This window comes from Thunnus thynnus, chromosome 10, assembly GCF_963924715.1.
Source record: "Thunnus thynnus chromosome 10, fThuThy2.1, whole genome shotgun sequence".
In the NCBI taxonomy this organism is placed as follows: domain Eukaryota; kingdom Metazoa; phylum Chordata; class Actinopteri; order Scombriformes; family Scombridae; genus Thunnus; species Thunnus thynnus.
The window spans coordinates 31008040-31028767 of NC_089526.1; the positions used below are offsets into that span (position 1 = coordinate 31008040).

The 20728-nt window shown below is 38.6% G+C and overlaps 1 protein-coding gene across 2 annotated transcripts; it reads right to left on the reverse strand.

Moving 5' to 3' along the window:
• Nucleotides 1–145: 145 nt before the first annotated feature.
• LOC137191972 (pituitary tumor-transforming gene 1 protein-interacting protein) lies at nucleotides 146–19828 on the reverse strand. 2 transcript variants are annotated; one of them, XR_010930472.1, is made up of 8 exons: nucleotides 19556–19828; nucleotides 19255–19301; nucleotides 18393–18501; nucleotides 13057–13165; nucleotides 11338–11403; nucleotides 5779–5825; nucleotides 372–844; nucleotides 146–336 (listed from the first exon to the last, which is right to left on the reverse strand). XR_010930472.1 is itself a non-coding variant. In XM_067602486.1 (7 exons), the coding sequence occupies exons 1-7, from the start codon at nucleotides 19674–19676 to the stop codon at nucleotides 795–797; spliced, it is 549 nt and encodes a 182-aa protein (XP_067458587.1). In that variant the 5' UTR covers nucleotides 19677–19828; the 3' UTR covers nucleotides 146–794. The 2 variants fall into 2 exon arrangements, 1 of the variants encoding a protein (XP_067458587.1); XM_067602486.1 differs by having other exon boundaries at nucleotides 146–844.
• Between the last annotated feature and the right edge of the window lie 900 nt (nucleotides 19829–20728).

Consider the following 20728-nt stretch of genomic DNA (forward strand, 5'->3'; position numbering starts at 1 on the left):
AGACAGCAATTATTTTAAACATTTTAATGTTTGCAAACTGTATTTGCACAGCTACCTACACCCATGCAGTTCCATAACAGCTCAGTTCAGCTGCACAGACTGTAAGTGTATCAGACATGTTGAGCCATCACTAAGATAGGTGAAACTATCAGCAGGAACAGGGGACTGAGGGGAGAGGCTGATGAACTGTTCTCAGTGTCTTTGTGCTGTATCCTCTGGGTGCTGCTGTCATTCTGTACACTGCCACTGCTGGAGGACATGATAGCAGTCTACACTCAGGAGTTTATCCCCTTATTAACTGTCTGTACTGAAAATCTATGAAACCTTTCAACAACCCTCAGTTATTGGAAAACAAAATTATGTTTATATACAGTATAAACAAAAAAAACTTTTGTTAGAAGAGAGGATTTTTATTCGCACCAGAGCACATATGCATTACCATCATTATTTTGTATTTCATAAATCAATACTGTATTTACAAAGTGCAAAGACTGATATGAAACTACAATATTTAAAAAGAGATAACTTGTATAATGAAATTTCAAAACACAAAGAACGTTTGCAGAAAGTTTAAAAACCAGCATTCGTCCAACACACAATACAGCATCCTAATAAAAAAAAAAAAAAAAAAAATCAGAAGGCAAAACAAATTCAGATTTTCTTCAGGTGATCTTGACAACCGCACTCTGCAGAATTTGTCACTTTTGTTGTGGTGAAAAGAGGGCATCACTCCAAGCTTAAACTAAAGACAGAAGACCAGCTGAACATGTGGGGATCTCTGCAGTACAGCTGCTTTACTCGTTCTCAAACTTGCTGTATGGGTGGTCCGAGTCACCGAGCAGACCTGCACAGAAGAGACAGCGGAGACAAAATGAAAACACAAAGCTCATCTAAGGTCAAGGAACATGATGTGCTATATTCTTTTTGCTTAGAATCTCTATATTTTCCCCTCATCTGTGAGCTAGTGATCATCAAATGTTTCCCTGGTTCAGATGCCAGAGTAGACCGCAGTCATACATTTTATTAAATTATTTGGAAAAATTCATCCTGGATACTTGCGGATTGTTATAATTCTGATGTTCAGTGCATGGTTGAAAAGGTTTAATTTATCCAATTACATCTTCCCCTCAATCCGCCCTGTCTACTACTACAGTTAGTGCCTTCCTACATCCTCAAAGATCAAAACAGGAATTCCAAGAGGTACTCAAGTGATTTAGTATTGTCCTTTTATGAAGTTGAACTGTGAGACAGATTTTTAAAAGTAAAAAGTGAAGCAGCAGACTATTAGTTCCTAGTACGGGTCAATCTTCATTAACACTAGATCCTTCAGTTCCCATAATGCTACTCAATTACATCTTTCATTAGGCTTTAGTTTAATGCACACTTTCTGTTCCAAATTTTTCTCAAGCCCAAACTGAGATCAGCCAGATGACATGACTTGGCATTTTGTCAGACTTAACAGAGCTGAGTACTACTGTCCGTGAAAAAAAGAAATATTGTTGTGTTAAGTTGGTGAAGCAGTCAAGTAAATCTGTCACAGAAGAGACGAGACAGCTTGTAAATGAGTAAAGCTCTTTAGTTTGCTTCACTGAAGGGTAAAAAATATCTATTTGAATCACTTCTTCAAACCAGGACAATGATTAAATGTTTGCTTTTATCCTGAGATACAACCTGTAAACAAATTCACAGTTGAACATTGTGAAGTCATAGATATGCCTTTATACTCGCTGTGGCTTTGGATTATTTGTGTTTTTACAGTCCGTGTCAGTAGGAGTGCATGAGATAAGAGTCAACCCGAGATACTGGTGACAAAACAACAGCTGGACTGAAAGGCGTAACAAAAGGCAGCTGAGGGAATTTAAGGAAGTCCGAACTATTTCATTGGTCATAACATGCAACACCATTCTCCAAAATGCTAAGTCAAAGTGTTCAGTCCTCAGAGCTCAGCCTGGGATTCTAACTGAGACAGGTTAGACTAATTAAGACTAATTGGAGGTGTCAGGCAGTGGTGGCTGCTGTGTGTGTGTGTGTGAAGAATGGGGAATAGTTCAACATTTAGGGGAATACACATTCATTTTCTTCCTGAGAGTGAGATGAGAAGACTGATATTAATTAATCTCAGTCTGTGTGTTCAGTACAGAGGTGGAGACAGGACGTGGTTAGCCTAGCTTATCATAAAGACTAGAAGGAGGGGGAAATGGCTAACTTGTATGTGTCTGAATTTAAAAATTACATGTACCAACATCATCTTTTTAATCTGTACATAAACAAAAATGTAAAAACAGCTTCTTAGCGAAACACAGCTGGGTGCAGTGACTATGCAGCTTCTTTTTTTTTTTTTTTAGCCATTATGCCTGTACAGAGACCTCTATCAAAGCCTGTGCTCACTGACTGTACCTGCACTAAAGCTGGAGATGCTCCACAGAAGTACTGCGTGGATGGATACAATGTTCATCAAGATATAAATAGTTCAACGCCTACATCCCCCTAGAACTTCAGATTGTCATTTTTAGAATTCTGTTTGTGTACGGTTTAAACAAAAAAGACACCACATATAAAATGAGTTTTAGACGTGTTGGTAGATGTGTTGTTGAACTTGGGACAGAGCATTCCTAGCTTCCCTTGCTTTCAGTCTTTATGCTAAGCTAGGCTAACCACTTTATGACTCCTTCTCTGTACTTAACAAACAGATGTGATCAACATCTTTATATCTCATTCTCAGAAAGGAAATGAGTCAATTTCCCAAATGCTGAGTCATTCCTGTAATCTGATTATCTGATACTGATTTTATGTGTGTGTGTGTGTGAGTGAACTTTTAAATAGTGTATTTTTACACAGTAAGTATAATGTTGCTTTGAAGGACAGGTTCACAATTTTTCAATTCTGTCTTAAAACAACAGTCAGGTGTCCATATGAACAGTGAAAGAGGTTGTAATCATTCCTCCTGTTCATACTGACTATTAAAAGATCCCCTTCAAATGTGCTTTCAATGTAATTGATAGGGACCAAAATCCACAGTGTGTCCACACATTTTGTGCAAAAATGTTTTTCAAAGTTGATGTGAAGCTTATATGAGGCTTCATCAGTCTGAGTTAGTCATATCAAGTGGATATCTGACACATTTACAGTCTTTTTAGCATCAAATTCCCTCTTTGTGTTTCCTCAGACAGTGTTTTCCTGTTGAGCTGCAGTGGGAGTATAGTAACAAAAAGAGGAACTTTGGCTCTAAAAAGACTGTAACGTTGAAAGATATCTACTTGATTTGACTCATTTGGACGACTGAAGCTTCATATTAAAAGTTTATTCAGATAAACTTTTAAATACATTTTTGCACAGAGGGAGGACTGTGGATTAAATCCATGACCACAATAGTCATCCATTCTGTCATTGTGTTACTTCTGGATGGAATTATAGTGAAAATAAATTATTCTCCTTTTTGCTAGGGACCCCCTGGAACCCTTTCAAGAACCCCTGGGGGTCCCCGGACGCCACATGGAGAACCACTACTTTAAGGAATCACAGGACTCAGTGTTTAGTCCCACAGAGGTTGTATAGCAGCTCCCTGGATTGTGTTTCACAGAACAGAGCAGAATGAATATGAAAGAAGCACAGCCTCATCTGCAATCCCTGTGGAACTAATGAGAGCAGGAGGCTCGAGAAACAGACCACCATCCATCACTCTGTCATGTTGTCCATACAAAAAAACCACATAACCTGACATCTTACTTCACTGATGCTGCCGGGGGATTCACTGCTAACAGACACACACACACATATACACACACAGCAACAGTCAATCAATGAGAAGTGATTCCTCACACACTATTGAAATTTCTCCCACATCAATACCAGGAAATTAATGATTCCCCCTTTATCAAAGCTCTGACAGAGGGGTGTTTTTAAACTTTAATCCTAACAGTCTGGTAAAGTTACACAGCTCCACACTGAGGCTAGAGTCATTTATCAGCAAGGGCGTAGGTCTGATTTTAACTTTGGCAGACTTGTACTTGCTCTCCATCACTCTTTTCTCTTTCATAGGCACACGTGTGCACACACATGCACACATGAAGAGCCTGACTCTGAATATGCATTTGCTGACTTGCCTGAAACCAGACTTGTATTAGGATTTTTTAATCAGATTTTTAGATTTTATTTTATTGATAGCCTACTTAACTATAAATCTGATACCATAATTAATATTTAAACACACCACAGACTGTCACAATAAATGTTACAATAAAATACATGTGTAGAAAGCTGTAGGTAATGTTCTGCTCTGTAACTCGCTGCTGTAAGGTTTTCAAACCTCACCTGGGATTGTGACCGTGTATCTGTGACATCAGAGCTCACCTGAGAGGCTGCAGCTCACCTGTCTGCGTGTCTCTGTGCTGCTCAGGCTGCTGCTGACAGGACTGTCATGATAACATGATGCCTGACAGTCACAAGCAGATGAGCTGGATCGGTTGTGGCTAATTTAGCTTATAAATAATGTTCATGTATTAATGACACGTATGGAATTGATCCACTCATGGAAAAGGGGAGAGATGGCATTAAATAGTTAATATTTCTCCAACTAATTCCAAAGATTAAGGTTTGGACTGATTAAAGAACATTCTTATTAACTAAGCTAAAATATTACTGACACTTTGGTTCTTCTTTAAAAAGGAAACATGTCTTAATTTGCTTTGGGGAAGAATTTTCAACAGTAATTAAGTTATTTAATTAAACAGCATGTCTGAGCAACAATCCCAAATTATCTGACAACACCTAACGCCTGAAATTAAATGTAATATATAGATCATCAGGTCGAGTATCCCCCATATCCTGCTCTTTCACTTGTTATCATGATTGTGCATTCTTTTGCAGAAAACACACAAACCTGGCAACTCTGCAGAGATCTCACCGTTAACATTACATGGAGTTAAAGTGGCTAGACTGTTTGATATTGATAGAAATATTGGTAAGGACAATCCAGCAACACATTAATGATGCTTGAACTTGGAAGTAACACTCAGATACAACTGTACATAGTAAGCTAGTTAGCCTGGTATGCTAATGTTTGCAGATTGTTGTATGCCAAGTATGACCCTTAATAGATGCATGCTCACAGCTTCAACATGTGGAGAAATGCAAAGCTTGACAGGCCTACCATGTCAGTTACAGTTGCTAAGCTAGGACAATGACTATTTGGGGAGAGGTCAAGTTAATGATCAATTAACTTGATGAATACAAAGTTAACATAACTGATAGAAATGATGGTCAAAACTACAAAAAAACGTGTCAAAATACTTGGTGTATTTTGACATCACTGGTACTCCATACAGACACAAACAGTGTTAGTATAGACTGATTGTTCTCTCTCCCTTGTCTATTGCTTCAGTGACCTGAAAAATCCTGCTCAGTCATGAGCAGGCTTATATTTGACACCAGTGTATGATAAATTATGCTTAAATTGATTTCAGTAGACAGGAGTTAGTGTAACCTATACGTGACCTGAATTGCCTTGCTTGGGGACAAAGCATATACTACTGAATAATGTATTGCTGGCACAGGATATGGAAATGAAATGAAATGACAATGTCCTGGAAAATCTAAAACCTGTTCAACATGCATCTCAGACAAAGCTGAGACAACCACAAGAGAGATGAGGGGTGAGTTTACATCAAGCTCTGTGTTAGACGTACAGATCAGATTGGTACCATGTGTGTCAGACTATCATTTAAGGGGGTTGAATGGAGTCCACATGGTAATACAATGTAGATGAAGATTCAAACATACCATACTTCCTGCGGATCTCATCATGCCTTGCCATTCTCTCCACCTTCCTGTAAAAAAAAACAAAAACAAGAAGATAGATTATGGTTAAATTATTCCACAGGTCAGAAAAATCTTTTTCTTTCACACCTGGAGTTTGGTTCAGTTGGTCCAGACCACAGAAATAAAATTAAAGAAAAAAAAAAAGTTGTTGCCTTTTATTTCTGGGTGAACATATAAACTCACATGGACTGGTAACTCAATTATTGGACAGTTTTGGTGACATCATCCTGCATCATCAAATTCTGGTGTCTAACAGTAAGTTATGCAGCACTTCTGCTCTTAATGTGAACCCAATCGTTAGATGCTGTAGTTAGCCAAACCCCAGTAGCTGGTGCAAGCTAACCGAGCCTCAGTTGAAATACATTGGACATTTATCGAACATCTGTTATATTTCTATTGAGGAAAATTATATTGAGATAATTATTATTATTTTATCGCCTAGCCCTAACTTGCGGTGGCCACAAAACTTGCGAAAAATGCGAAAAGCCCTCTCCAGAGCCAGTGTTTCGTTTGTCCATTCTGGGCTACTGTAGCAACATGGCAGGCTCCGTGGAAGAGGACCAGCAATGATTATTATTTTCAGGTGATTATACACTAATTAAAACATACTTATGAATATTATATTCCATTTCTGCCAAGTCGGTTCTGCTAGATGCCATTAAATTCTACACACTGCACCTTTAAGTCCTGTATGTTGCGAGGTGGGGCCTCCATGGATCAGGCTTGTTTTTCCAGATGCTCCCACAGATGCTCAATCAGATTGAGTTCTAGGGAATTTGGAGGCCAAGGCAACACCTTGAACTCGTTGTCATGTTCCTCAAACCATTCCTGAACAATTTTTGCAGTGTGGCAGGGTGCATTATCCTGCTGAAAGAGGCCACTGCTATTAGGGAATACCACTGTCATAAAGGGGTGTACTTGGTCTGCAACAATGTAGTACATGTCGAAGTAACAGCCACATGAATGACAGGTCCCAAAGTTTCCCAGCAGAACACTGCCCAGAGCACCACACTGCCTCTGCCAGCTTGCCTTCTTCCCATAGTGCATCCTGGTACCATCTCTTCCCCAGTTAAACGATGCACATGCACCTGGCCGTCCACACAATGTAAAAGAAAACGTGATTCATCAGACCAGGCCACCTTCTTCCATTGCTCCATGGTCCAGTTCTGACAATAACATGCCCATTGTAGGTGCTTTCGGAGGTGGACGGGGTCAGCATGGGCACTCTGACTGGTCTGCAGCTACGCAGCCCCATACACAGAAGCTACAATGCACTGTGTTCTTACACCTGTCTATCATTAACTTTTCCAGCAAAGGCACATCAATGAGCCTTGGGCACCCATGACCCTGTGGCGGTTGTCCTTCCTTGGACCACTTTTGGTAGATACTGACCACTGCATACTGGGAACACCCCATAAGACCTGCCATTTTGGAGATGCTCTGACCCAATTGTCTAGCCATCACAATTTGGTCCTCAGATCCTTACGTTTTCCCATTTTTCCAGTTTCCGACACATCAACCTCAAGAACTGACTGTTCACTTGCTGCCTAATATATCCACCCCTTAATGAATGTCACTGTAATGAGATAATCAATGTTATTCACTTCACCTGTCAGTAGTATTAATGTTGTGGCTGATCGGTATATAAGTCAGTTCTACAGTCCATATTCACTGTATTATACCACTACACCACAATATGGAAGAAGAAAACTGAAGAAAAAAAAGAAAAAAGAAAACACCGGACAGTACTTTCTCTATTTTTCAATGCAATCTTTCCATCCATAACAGCTATGAAAGTATGAAAATGCATTCCTTATGGAGAATGACATTTAAAGTCTGGCTTGCTCTTGAGTGTTAAGTCATATTTTTTACTCCTAACAGCCTTCAGTTCTACATTTTAGCTGGCAGTGAAAAGCAAACAGAGCAACAGGCCTGCTATCAGCTCCTCACTCAGACTTTCTGATGAGTAACAAAAGCCTAGAAGCCTGGAGGAGGTTTTCTGCTCTGGACGTCACTTGACTTCATCTCTGCACAAAGAGCTGGTGTAAATCAGTCGCTGCTTTATTGCCAGGTTGTGATCTGTGAGCAATCAGTGCGGCTGAGCGCTGCATGCCATCTGTCCCCCCGCCCCACTACCGCCTTGCATTGCAACTAATTGACTGACATGTTTAAACACTCTGCACATAAATATGGCTCCATGCAACAAGTGGGAAGTGGGAAAAGATAGAGAAACCAGACAGTGTAGTCTATGCAGTCATTACAGTAATTAAGATCAAGTAAAAACTTGCTCATGAGGAACTTCTCAAAATCTCAGATTGGATGAAGACTTCATCATTGTGGGAACATTGTGACCTTGTATGACCCGTGACGTTGCCTCTGCATAGTTCTGTCATGTATTTTGACTGTTTAAACTGTCATGTTCTGCTGCGAAAGAAGTTCTGAGTTTCAGCCGTGTTTATCTGATAACTACTGGCAAATGTGAAGTCGAGCTACATCAGGTCAAGTGCTGTAAGTTGGCTGCTATTTGGGAACAATATGCAAACAAGAGTAATCTGATGCTGGCTATCAAGACTGAGCGTTGCAAAATTCAGACAGACAGTAAAACAACATGTTAAGTACAAGATGGACTGATTTTCGACAGCGAAAAAAAAGAAAAACAGGTGATACTTATCAAAACATGTCAATCAAGCAAACAGGAAACTGCTCTCATGTTCACTGTCAAAAATAAAAAGAGAGCCTTGTGTCTTTTGTTTTGAAAATTGCGAGTTTAGCCTACACTGCCAAACCTAACAAAACATTTGGTTCATTTTCATGTTATTTCAATTCAGTTTACCTCAATTTACTTTCCATATGCCACTAATTTGCCCAGTTTTGTTGCTGGTTGATAAAGATTCAAACTGATCTAAATGTTGTCCATTACACCCTTTTAGGTTTCCAAAGGGAGGCATGACAGAAAAGGTTTGGGAACCAGTGATATAGCCCAGGAGGAAAATCTTAATGGCTACAGTGAGCTGCTTTTTCTTTGAAGGAGGCTTAACTAAAAGATAAAGTCTAATTGGGGTGGGTTTGGATCTCACATTTAGCAGTCAGGTTTAAAACTTCTGTTTTGTGCCCATGCAGACTTCTGAGAAGGCTTAACAGTAAGCTGCTACTGAAAATATTTTCATTATCTGGTTTTCAATGAAGAGTTTTAACGGCTTAAATGCAGTCTCAAAAGGCCACATTGACAAGAGCAAACTTCTGACAAAAATTCCAAATACTGTGATTATTTTAATGGTACTTGGAGCTTAAAAAGCAGTAGCATCACTTTACATTTAAAAAGCTGAATGGGTCAACCCTCGTGGGAACTTTTGACGATTTCCCTCAGACTGCTCTTCAGCTCAGCGTCAGATGACAGTGAAGAACCGTGCTGTGAGCAGGCCCAGCTCTCTGGAGGCCAGGCAGCGGTGTCTAGAGGCACTAGTCTTTCCCGTGATGGGTCCAATCTATTCTGAATGTCCTGTTCAAAACATGAACTGCATCTATGTAGGTCACTGCACTAACTCCGACTTCTGAGATTTGATCATGCACACGGCAGGAAACCCTGACTAGATTCTCGGGCACATGAGAAAAGCTCATAGAGGGTTGGATAATTCAGCTTACAGGCTCTCTCTCAAACACACACGCACACAGAGCCAGGACTCGGATGTTCTCTGCACTGCAAGTGATGATGATAAACCACTGTTACTGACTGTGTTTCTGCACGACTGCCTCGCTTACCAACACATCACCCAGCCATCCTCAGAGGATGAATACACTGGGAACACAGGCACTAAATAGAAAGATGAGACTGAAACATTTATGGAGTGCAGGAAGAGGAAAGCTTCCAGGTTTACTGACTGCTACAACACACACTGCTGTATGATTCACTAACACACTGCTTCTTTGACAGTGGATGGTGCTCCACAGGATGTAGCTCACTCTATTTATGACCACATTACCAAAGAGCAGCTGCTCAGCCATGACAATCCAATTGGTGTTTTGGGATGCGAGTAGAGGGACACTGAGCTCCTCCTCTGGGACATGGACTTGTTGGGGCTGCACACACACCAGTTGCTTGAATCCCAAACATACAATGGGCCCTTTTGTTGAACACTATGAACTATTTTGTAGAAGGAAATCCCATCTAGGTCCTGCTGGGATATCTTGAGAGGCAACCCCCCCCAGTGTGTTGAGTGAATAGGATTAGATCTTTAGGTCATTTCCTCAATCATCTTTGGCTTTTTAGTCTATGAAACTCTACCGGAAATAAAAGATGTGATACAGCTAGTTTTATTAGATTTGCATGATAACGAATGTGTATGAACATTATTTTCTAGTTTTGTTTACTATGGCCTACATTGTCTTTTAGAGACTTTTTAACTAGTCACTAAAAAATTCTGGATGTGAAAATGATCAAAAAACATTAGTTTCTATTGTTATATACTCCACCAAGGATGTTGTGTTTTTGGTGCTGTTTGTCTGTCATTTTATTCAGCAGGATATCTGAAGAACTACATAACAGATCTCAATGAAACATAGTGGGAAGCCATCGGCAAAGGAAGAAGTGCAGGTAGTGCCATCATGTGGCCATTTTCATTTATAACTGGGATGTAGGAAGAAATTGTTTCAACAACATCCATATAAGACATGCCCATTGATAACCACAAATTTCCATTATTTAAAAAACACTTGTGTGTCTTTATTTTATCACTTATTTCATCCAATCTCTACCATATTTGGTACATATTTGAACATCCCAGAAAAAAGAGACAACTCTTTTTCTTATATCCTTTCATCTTTTTCCTGTAACTGGTGGTCAAATTATAAGGCCTATCTAACATAAACCTACATAATTCTGGAACACTGTGAAATTGCAACCACATTTAAACGACATGAGTGAGCCTGCAAAATGTGATAGCATTTTACCAACAGATGGCCCAACGGAAACAAAGAGAATTTAAGTTGTGATAGCTCAGTGGTCGTGAGTCTGTCTCACTTGATATTATTTTGCAGGGTTCATCCTTGTTCATTACCCTGATATTCCCAGGGTTTAGGTATTCAGCATAATTGCCTTTCTCTCTGTGATGCTGATCTGGATCTAAATGTACATGAAACTTCTACGTGTTTTATAAAAATACATTCAGAGTATTGTACAGGCTAGGCTATAATTCAGAATGATTCTTTACTGACTTTTAGTGCTATCATATTCTGTTTTCAAAAATCTGTTGTCCAATTGGGATATTGATTTCAGCCAAACCTTGCAGCCCCAATGTTCATTTCTTGTAGTTTTTTGGAACCAGAGGGAAGCTATATAGCATGACAAATAAACATTAGAAACATGAGGACCTCTCCTTATAACAATACTGTTTTCTGTTGAAGAGTTATTAAATGCAGTGAAACACACTGTCATGTGGAACTGTTATCGAAACAAATATGCTTACAATTTGTGACCGTCAACTTCAAACCCGTTTGACTGAAGTCTAAAGTGGAGGTTCTTACCGCTCTTCAGCACGCTGTTTGATCTCCTCTCTCCTCCTGGCAAATCTCTCCTCATCTCTGTCTGGCCTGAAGACATAAGAAGGCATGAAAACATCATCAGAAATACTATTGTTCACAGAACCTGAGAATAACAAAAACATATTCATGTGAATGTGGCAAATTACATAGATCTACACACTGCCACATTTGCTTGAGGGATATTCTTTTTAAAAAACAACTTACATAGTTACAGCTTTTAAAATCCTGCATTCTTCAGAGCATGACTAATATTTCAAGGCATGTCAATTTTATTTATATAGCGCCAAATCACAGCAGAAGTTATCTCAGAGCACTTTTCACATAGAGAAGGTCTAGACCGTACTCTTAAATTTAATTTAATTTATTTATTTAATCATAAATTGTGTCTGCTAGAGTGTAGCCTGAGAGACTGAAGGAAATTGATGTTCAAAAGTAAAGTGAGAGCTTTTGCAGCAGAAACAAGGAGTGTCACCTTAGGTAAATGACATAGAACCAAATGTAACTACAGGGTAATTTTAAAGGACCAGTCGTAATATTTACTGGCATCTAGTGGTGAGGTTGCTGAATGCAACTAATTGAATACCCCTCCCCTTCCTAACGCGCAGGAGGTCCTACTGTGGCCACAAAACTTGCAAAAAACGTGAGAGGTCCTCACTAGAGCCAGTGTTTGGTTTGTCCATTCTGGGCTATTGTAGAAACATGGTGCTGCTACACAGCAGGCTCTGTGGAAGAGGACCCGCTCCCTATATAGATTTAAAGGGCTCATTCTAAAGTAATGAAAACACAATGATTCTTATTTTCAGGTCATTATACACTCATTTAAACATATTTATGATTATTATATTACTTTTCTGTGAAATCTATTCCACTAGATGCCACTAAATTCTACACACTGCACCTTTAAATAGATGCTTTGTGTGTGTGTGTGTGTGTAGGGTTTCGGGCATGCTCTTCATTCCATCTGTCTGTCGGATGATGGACATGAATGAGACTCTTACACCCACAGGACTGTCAGTGTGTGACAGGCCAGCCTGCAGTTGATTGACTGACATGACGTTTTCATTTCACTGCAGCACAATGAGAACACCACACACACGGTTTTCTTGTAAAAGCAGCTAATATGATGAAGCTACAAGAGCAACAGTGGAGACCAGGGTAGCTCATATAGTATTGGCATGGTTGGGTTGTATTAGATTTGAGCTACTCTATTGTTAAAATAATCCTAGTGTTGATTTAGCTATACACATAAGTGTAAGGAGTTGATAAATGGAATTAAAGATTACGTTTCTCATTCTTTACTTTTTGGACCTGGTTCCATTTAGAATTGGTTCTACATATTCAACCTCAAGTGTCAGGCTTGAGTTTGTGGGCTCTGTTAGAACTCTAAGGCTTAGTTTGAAGTCACATTCCAAGTTAACAGTTTATTAGGTACTTGTGCAATAAAATATAATAGTTAATAATAAACCAATAAATCCCATCTTTATAAAGCTTATCATGTTCAGTTTTTGTTGACACTGTGTCAAAGGGCTGTTGATTCGACATTTCTGAGACCACGGTTGTGTTTTTTAGAAACTTTTTTTGTTTATTACCAGTATAACCTACAGGTATGCACTCTCCAAGCAAAGGGTTTCTAAAACGTTGTCCACTTAAAAACCTGTTACACTTGTATTGAAACGGCCCTGAGTTTTAATTTCACCTTACCTTGATCGACGCTTCTTGCAGCAACAGCAGCAGCAGCAGCACACAGTAATGCTGATGAGGATGGTCCCACCCAGCACGGCCATTGTAATGATCAGGGCTTCAAAGTTCACTGAATTGCACAAGACAAATACTTAAGTAAATAAATAACATCTGACATCGAAGAGATTCATCAAAGTAGGAAGCACAGAAAACACATTGCACATACAATATACAAAAACACACACAATATAGTGTGTTTGTATTCTGGGGTCACACTATAAATGCAAGATGGAAGTTTGCCAATGGTGCCACCTGCTGACTTCTTCTTAAAACTACAAATAGTAGCATAGTAATTCTGAAAACACACACTTCCATTTCTAGTAAAAACAAAACTAAGACATCAAACAAAACCTGATCAGACTTTGTGTCAGGGCCTGACAGCTTTCCAGCGGCAGTATATATTTAGTGCCTGTTTATCAGTTGTGGTTGTGATAAAACACCTGGACTAGCAGCAATCATCAGGTTACCACAAAGGATACAGTGAATGCTCTGATTGTCCTATAAAGTAATAAAGGTCTTCATTATTGTGATTGAAATTTTATTGGCTGTAACACAAATAATAACACATGTATTGACAGACATCCCACCCCACCCCCACCCTGCAGGTGGATGACTTGATAACTTACTTTGTTGATATATTGTAGAGACGTGACAAACAAGTGGCTGCTTTATTTCCTGTTAAGTGATCTTTTTTTTTTTTTTTTAATTCATTGACTTCTCTGTGAAAATTCCTTACTCACTCTGTCTGAAGAACACCTCTCAAAACTGAACCTACTGTCTTATAAAACAAGATATACATTAGATAGTTCAATTTCAATGAATCCCTAAAGCTACAGTATTTAGCTACTAGCCACTCAGTTTGAGACTTTTAATTCTGTAACATTGCTGTTATGGTACATCGCTTCATGCACCAGACAGTTTAAGCCATAAACTATGATGAACGGTGTCATTAAATCAAATTTAGTTGGTAATTATGCAGACATTTTATAATTGGACCTAATATAATAACATAGACCATGATAAAAATATATGGTTGAAAATGGCTTGTAAAAGTAAAGTTTCATTTTCAACCATATATTTTCTTAAAGGCCACTTTTGTCTCTGATCAGAATTTTGTTTTGGCTAAATGTCTAACAAGAAGTGGAAAATAGTGTCAGAATTATTAAACTACTTTTTTAAAAAAAAATTAAATATTTTAATAGCATGCAGTCATGCAAAGAACATTTTGTATTTTACCCTTATTTGGGATTTTTTTTGTATTCACCCCACATGTTTTTTATGGTTTGAGCAGGGACATTTTCTTGTATATATTTGCAGAAATTCATTGAGCTGTGAGCCTTTGATGAAATGTTTATTCCTACTTATCAATAGTCACGTTTACATAAGCACATATTTGAGCTTGTTTGTTAATTTGGTAAAAAAAGTGACCTTACCACAAAAGCTTGTGTTTTTGCCACCACAAAAATCCCTTAGCTGGCTACTGTTTTTTTTACCCCATCTGGCAGGCTACTGAGAAATTAGGGGAAGTCCCTGCCCACCACTGACTTTACTTTTCCGTACCTACTAAGAGCCTTTTGGTGTGCAAAGAGAGGCAATAGGTCACTTCTAAAAAGCTGTTATAGGCTGTAGTTTGGTATAGCAACTCAACAACACAATAGAGGAAGTGGTTGGAGCTTTGGAGGAAAGACATGTAGGCTTATAAATTGCAAACGCCCCTCTGTGACACTAAAGCAACATGAAGTGAGAGAGGAACAGAAACTTTAGGCTGACTCCTTTCACCCAACCAGGTATCTTTTCGATTGCTCCCCCCAGCTAAAAGACTCCAATGTTTGTTCAGCAGAACCTCCCACCACAGCACATATCCTATAGCTATTTGCATCCAAAACTCTGAAGTTACCTGTAGTTTATAGAGACAGATCATTTTAAGACTTCCATCTGTACATTGGCATGTGGCAACACAGTTACATTTATTCTTCATTGGGTGTTTTAGTAGTTGAATTTTTTGAAAACAAGTGTACAGGATCAACTATTCTGCAAATATAGGCTATACATTAATGATGATGCTTCTGTAGGGCTGCGTCTTATTAACAACGATAATTCTGTACATACAGTAAACTGTGTTTTCTGTGTTGCCCCTCAGTTTCTATTCTCCATTCCTTTTCTCCTAGTGTAGTTACTGAAGCTAGGCATTGACTCAAAGAACGCAACTGGGGAGGACAACTTGGACCCACTTCTTCTCAAGCTCTTTGCCCCCATAAGTAGTAGTATATAACACATATTTTAACTTAACCATTTTTCATGGCACAATTCCTAAAATATGGAAGTTGGCTCATGTTTTAACTTTGCACAAGGGAGGAGGAAAAAAGTGACCTAAATAACTACTGCCCTATTTCAAAACTGCCTTTGTCTGTCTAAAACCTGTAAATCATTAGTAAACAATCAACTCAAGTCATTCGTAACTAGATATTCTGTATGAACCCCCCACCAATCCATGTTCAGAACAGATCACAGTGCCATCTCTGCTACGTCCCTACTTGTGAATGATATAGTGTCAGCTGTATACAATAAGAAGCACTTAGCTTTTCTTTTTGTCGATTTATCAAAAGCCTTTGGTACAACTGATTATTCCTTCCTCCTGCAAAGATCATCAAGTATTGGAATTCATCCTAATGCCTGTAGATGGTTCGACAATTACCTCTCTGACAGAAAATAGTGCATAAAGGTGGGTAATGTTAGATCAGAGTTTCTACCAATAACAAAAGACGTCCTACAAGGTTCAATCTCAGGACCAGTGCTGTTCACTATTTATATGATGATACAGTCTTGTCTTTGCAAACCTGTAATGTCCAACTTTATGCAGATGACACTATTTTATACTGTTGGGCTGACTCTAAATCGACTACTGAAAATGTGCAGCTTTCTTTCATTGCTTTGCAAGATGCACTTACAGATCTCAAACTTGTATTAAATGCTGATAAAACAAAATGTATGCAGTTCTCCAGAGCCAAAGACACTGACTACAGTACTCTCCAAATCTGCACTTTAAATAGTACAGGCATTGAAAGAGTCCCACATTATAAATAGTTAGGCATCTGGGTTGATTATAAATTCACCATTAAACTACATATTGATGGACTAATAAAAAAAAATTAAGAACAAAGACTTGTTTCCCTATGTCTTGTAGACAGAAGACTGTAGAAGCAATCTTTCTCTCAGTACTAGATTATGATGATGTGATTTACAGACATGTGTCAACATCCACTTTTACGCCCCTAAATGCTGTCTACCATTCAGTCCTTAGATTTAAACTGGAGACATCTATGGTACTCATCACTGTATTCTTCATCAAAAAGTGGGCTGGCCTTCTCTTTCCATTAGAAGAGACCAGCATTTGTTTTTATTTATTCATAAAGGGCTTCTCCAAAAATTGCCCTTATATTTGACAACACTTATTGGCTGGAGAATTGGAACACATAGGCTAACGCCCACTCACAGGACTAGCTAGTGCTGCAGGTTCCTGGAATGAATTGCAGTGTACTTTGAAGCTTGATACTCTGGTCTCATAACCTGACCTGTCAAATTGTTTGTTACACAGAACCATCTGAAAAGTCGTCCTTGGAAACTGTTTGCGAAAGGGTAGGCGTTTTCAAAAAATACTTGCCTACAAGCCTACATATATATATATAGCTCGCTGTATTTTTACAATGATGTTGATAGGTTTTCAATGTAGTGAGTCTCCAGGACCCACAGGTGGTCATTTAAGTGGGTCCCGATAAAATTAGTTTTTTGAAAAATTGAAGTATTAAACTTGTGTCTGATGTTCTGTGGTTATAATTATGGTTATATTCATGTATGTTGAAAATGTAGCCTATCTGAAAATTAAATAAATGAAATCCCAAATCTGTAAATACGCTGCAGACACACAGCAGCTGACAGGAAGAGGTCATATTATTATTAGCTTTGTCTGGGTGAATAAATGTTAATGTGACTCATAAAAAGAGAAGCTAAAGTGCAACAAGAATGCTCAGCTTTCAAGTTTCATCAGGGGTCGTTAACAACACCATCAAGCACATCATGTTTAATTAGGAAAGTAGTTTGAAAACAGGCACACAAAGGGCGACCATTTACTGCATACTGCCGTTAGAAACTGAGTACAATTAACTGATAATTAGCTTGATCAGCCACTGTCAGTAATCAATACAAACACACATTATTAAATGTAAACCATTAATCAAACCAATAACTAACAGCAGTCAACCTTATATCATACTTTAGCAGTTACCCAGTGTTTCTGTACTGGTGACACAACATTAAAAAAATATACATTTTAGCAGTTTGAATTAAACTGAAGCTCCCTGCGCTCTCCAGGGAAAATATTCAGCCAAATTCCCTCTGAGAAATATAACATTTTAACGATTCCTTACATGTCTGCAAAAACACATAACTCTGAAACACAAGATAAAAGGTATCATATGTTGAAAGTCTTTTTGTCAATTCAGCATCAATATAATTCATAAAGATAAACTGTATTTGTGTAGAAACTTAACTCTGTTGGTTACCTGCGCTATGTTAGTGGGAGAATACTGTGGGAATGAGAGGTGAACCGCTTCAAATATTAAGATTTCTGACTAAAATAAGCGCTGGTTGGCGATTCAGATACACGCCAAATTAAACACCAACTCATAACACTGTTAATTCACTGTCTATCATGTATGTGCGACAGCATTTGAGGAGTTTTTTCAGCCGTTACCTTAGTAACTACCCGGTTTGCCGCAGTGATTGCGAGTATTAACACAGATGTGCAGATGGTAAGAAAATGGTGACCAGTTGGTTTTTTTTGTTTTGTTTTGTTTTGTTTTTTTATTTCTATGATTTCAACACAGATTTGTTGTTCACAATGTAGTATTATCAGGGAAAAATAGAGTGCTTCAAAAGTGAGTTTAGTGCATTCTTTTTGATTTTAACGTGTCAAGAGACGTAGGACGCATACCTAGCAACATCTCTGTTTTTATGGATATTTTTCTTACTGTATTATGTATTTTATACAGTTTATGTATAGCATTTGTGTATTGCAGTGGCCATAAAGCACTACATCCTCAGGGTGCTGAACCATTACATTAACTTCCTCAAATCACTCCAACCACATGCAGTGTTAGCATTTCTTTCTTGTTTCTCTCGAAACACCCCTTTACAACACCAGTGGAATCACTGACTGCAAGTCTTGTAAAGTGACAAATGAAAAACAAATGCAAGTGTAGTTAAAACCTTTCACATAATAATAAGAATGATCAACTCACACCAACACACTCCCCAACGGGCCTGGGACAACTTGCAGACTGACGCTGGAGGCAGCAACCAGCTCACTGGGTATTCAGTGCAGTTGTTGGTGGTGAAGCACCACAGACACTGTGCAGACAAAACACAACACAAGCATCAAGCCTCTGCATGGTATGTTTCTATTAAGATCTGAATCTCCTATTTCATATACAATCCTAGAGCTGCTACAATTAGTCAATTAATCAATCAACAAAAAATGTAACTACTTTTATGATTGATTAAACATTTAAGTCACATTTTAAGCAAAAATGCCAAACATCTGTTGGTTCCATACTCTAATTTATCAACATTTACTGCTTCCCTTTGTTATAGTAAACTCAATAATACACGCATTCTTTTGCATTTAAAAACCGTCACACCAAACTCCATACGAAATATGCTGAATTTATGACGTTTCTAGAAACCACTGGAAATTATCTCATGGTAAACTAGAATCATAAAATTAGTATTAGTAGCATAATCACTATTAAAATAAAATAAAAATTCAACTTAAGGTCACAAGCTAACAGAGGTCACGTCAGTGCATTCTGATGGGGGATTTGGTGGAAGCCATGGATGTATATACATCCATGGTGGAAACAGGTAAAGCAGTACTGAAAGTTGACATTTAGTTGCAGTAATTGCCCCTTGGGGTCACTGCTTTACTGAATTCCCTGGTGATCAGAGTAGATTAGGTCTCTTAGTCGTGTTGTAGGCCGCTAGATGTGCAAACAAACAAGGGACCATAACATGACCATTTATTACAGGAGTTTGAAACTGTCGGGCAAAGGTCTGGTCTTATCGTTCAAAAACCGCACCCAAATTTGTTTGTGGCAATCTTACCTTGGCATGTGGAACACAAGTGTCACAGTTTTTGTAGGTAGAGCAGGCTGAAAATAGAGTTAAACAGAAACTTAACTTCTCGTTAACAACGGAATAAACATAGTAGCAGTGCGGTGTTAGTAGGTCAAGCAGCCAGCTGTGGTGGCAGTTGCATTACAGTAACTGTGACGTACTTTAAAAACATCACTTTTCCATTAATTAACTACAGATACAGTGGCATTGAAGTCTTTTGTTAGCAGCACGTAAACTTTGTCAACTGTAAACACAACTGTATTGCTTTATAAACTAAAAATCAACTTACGCGTTGGTGGTGGCGGAGATGTTTGGCATTCACCCTGGCGAACACAGCTAACAAACAGCACGACGGCGGCGAAAAACACCGAAGTGGTCAGTGTTTTTCTCTCCATTGTCAAAGCAGACATAATTGAAACAAGCTGAACAGTTTACATACGTCTAAAAATAAACAATATCTGCTGGGAGAGTATGTACGCTCGCTTTTCTTGCCCTCGCGACTCTCGATGGCTACGGTTGTTTCTGTTTTGCTTCGCATCTACTGCTGTCACTTCCTGGGTGTCTAGGGTTCGCGCTTTTGGTTATATCTTAGCAGCCCCGGCGGGCGGAGTTTGTGCTTCGTAACAAACATTCAGGAAACTGCCCATTCGCTCTCCACGTGCGAGATTCAGATAGCTATTCCTAAACGTACCCCTGTTACTGCACCACTAGTTTGTTGAGAAAATTGATTTCCATATAAATCAAACTGTTGCTGTATACATATTACAAAATGGTGTTTTTCATTAGCATGACAGTAGCAGAAATAAATGGCCATGAATATTTTTTTCAAAATCAAAGATCACATTTCACAGTGGTGGAAAGTAACTAATTACATTTACTCAAGTAGCTACTGTACTAAAGTACAATTTTGAGGTACTTGTGCTTTACTTGAGAATTTCCATTTGATGCTACTTTATACTTTCACTCCACTACATTTCAGAGGGAAATATTGTACTTTCTACTCCACTACATTTATCTGACAGCTTTAGTTACTTTTCAGATGAAGACTTGACACAATGGATAATATAACAAGCTTTTAAAATACAACACATTGTTAAAGATGAAACCAGTGGTTTCCAACCTTTTTGGCTTTTTTCAGATGTCTATGAGTTGTTAACAGCTCCACTAAATAGTGATTTTTCCCTCTAAACTTCTCACATGGTTTCATTTCAATAAACGTTCAAATGATCCAATATTTCACCAAAAATCAAAGATTAGAGAAAAAGTCCAAAAACTGAAAACAGATTTGTGTATCAGAACTTTGTTTTTTCTTCTTTCCTCTCCCATTAATCATGTCACGACCCCTCAGATTTATCTGGTGACCCTTTGGAGGGGCCCGATCCTTAGGTTGGGAACCACTGGACTAAACTAGCTAACTGTGTATAAACTAGCTCCACCTCCAGCAGCTACAACAGTAACATGC

Excerpts from the sequence above, each read along its gene's own strand:
- LOC137191972 (XM_067602486.1), bottom strand. The coding sequence starts at position 19,676 with ATGTCTGCTTTGACAATGGAGAGAAAAACACTGACCACTTCGGTGTTT. Across the intron at positions 19,302-19,555 it reads ATCTCCGCCACCACCAACGC|CCTGCTCTACCTACAAAAAC; the intron begins GTAAGTTGATTT and ends CTCTATTTTCAG. Across the intron at positions 11,404-13,056 it reads TGCAAGAAGCGTCGATCAAG|GCCAGACAGAGATGAGGAGA; the intron begins GTAAGGTGAAAT and ends TTATGTCTTCAG.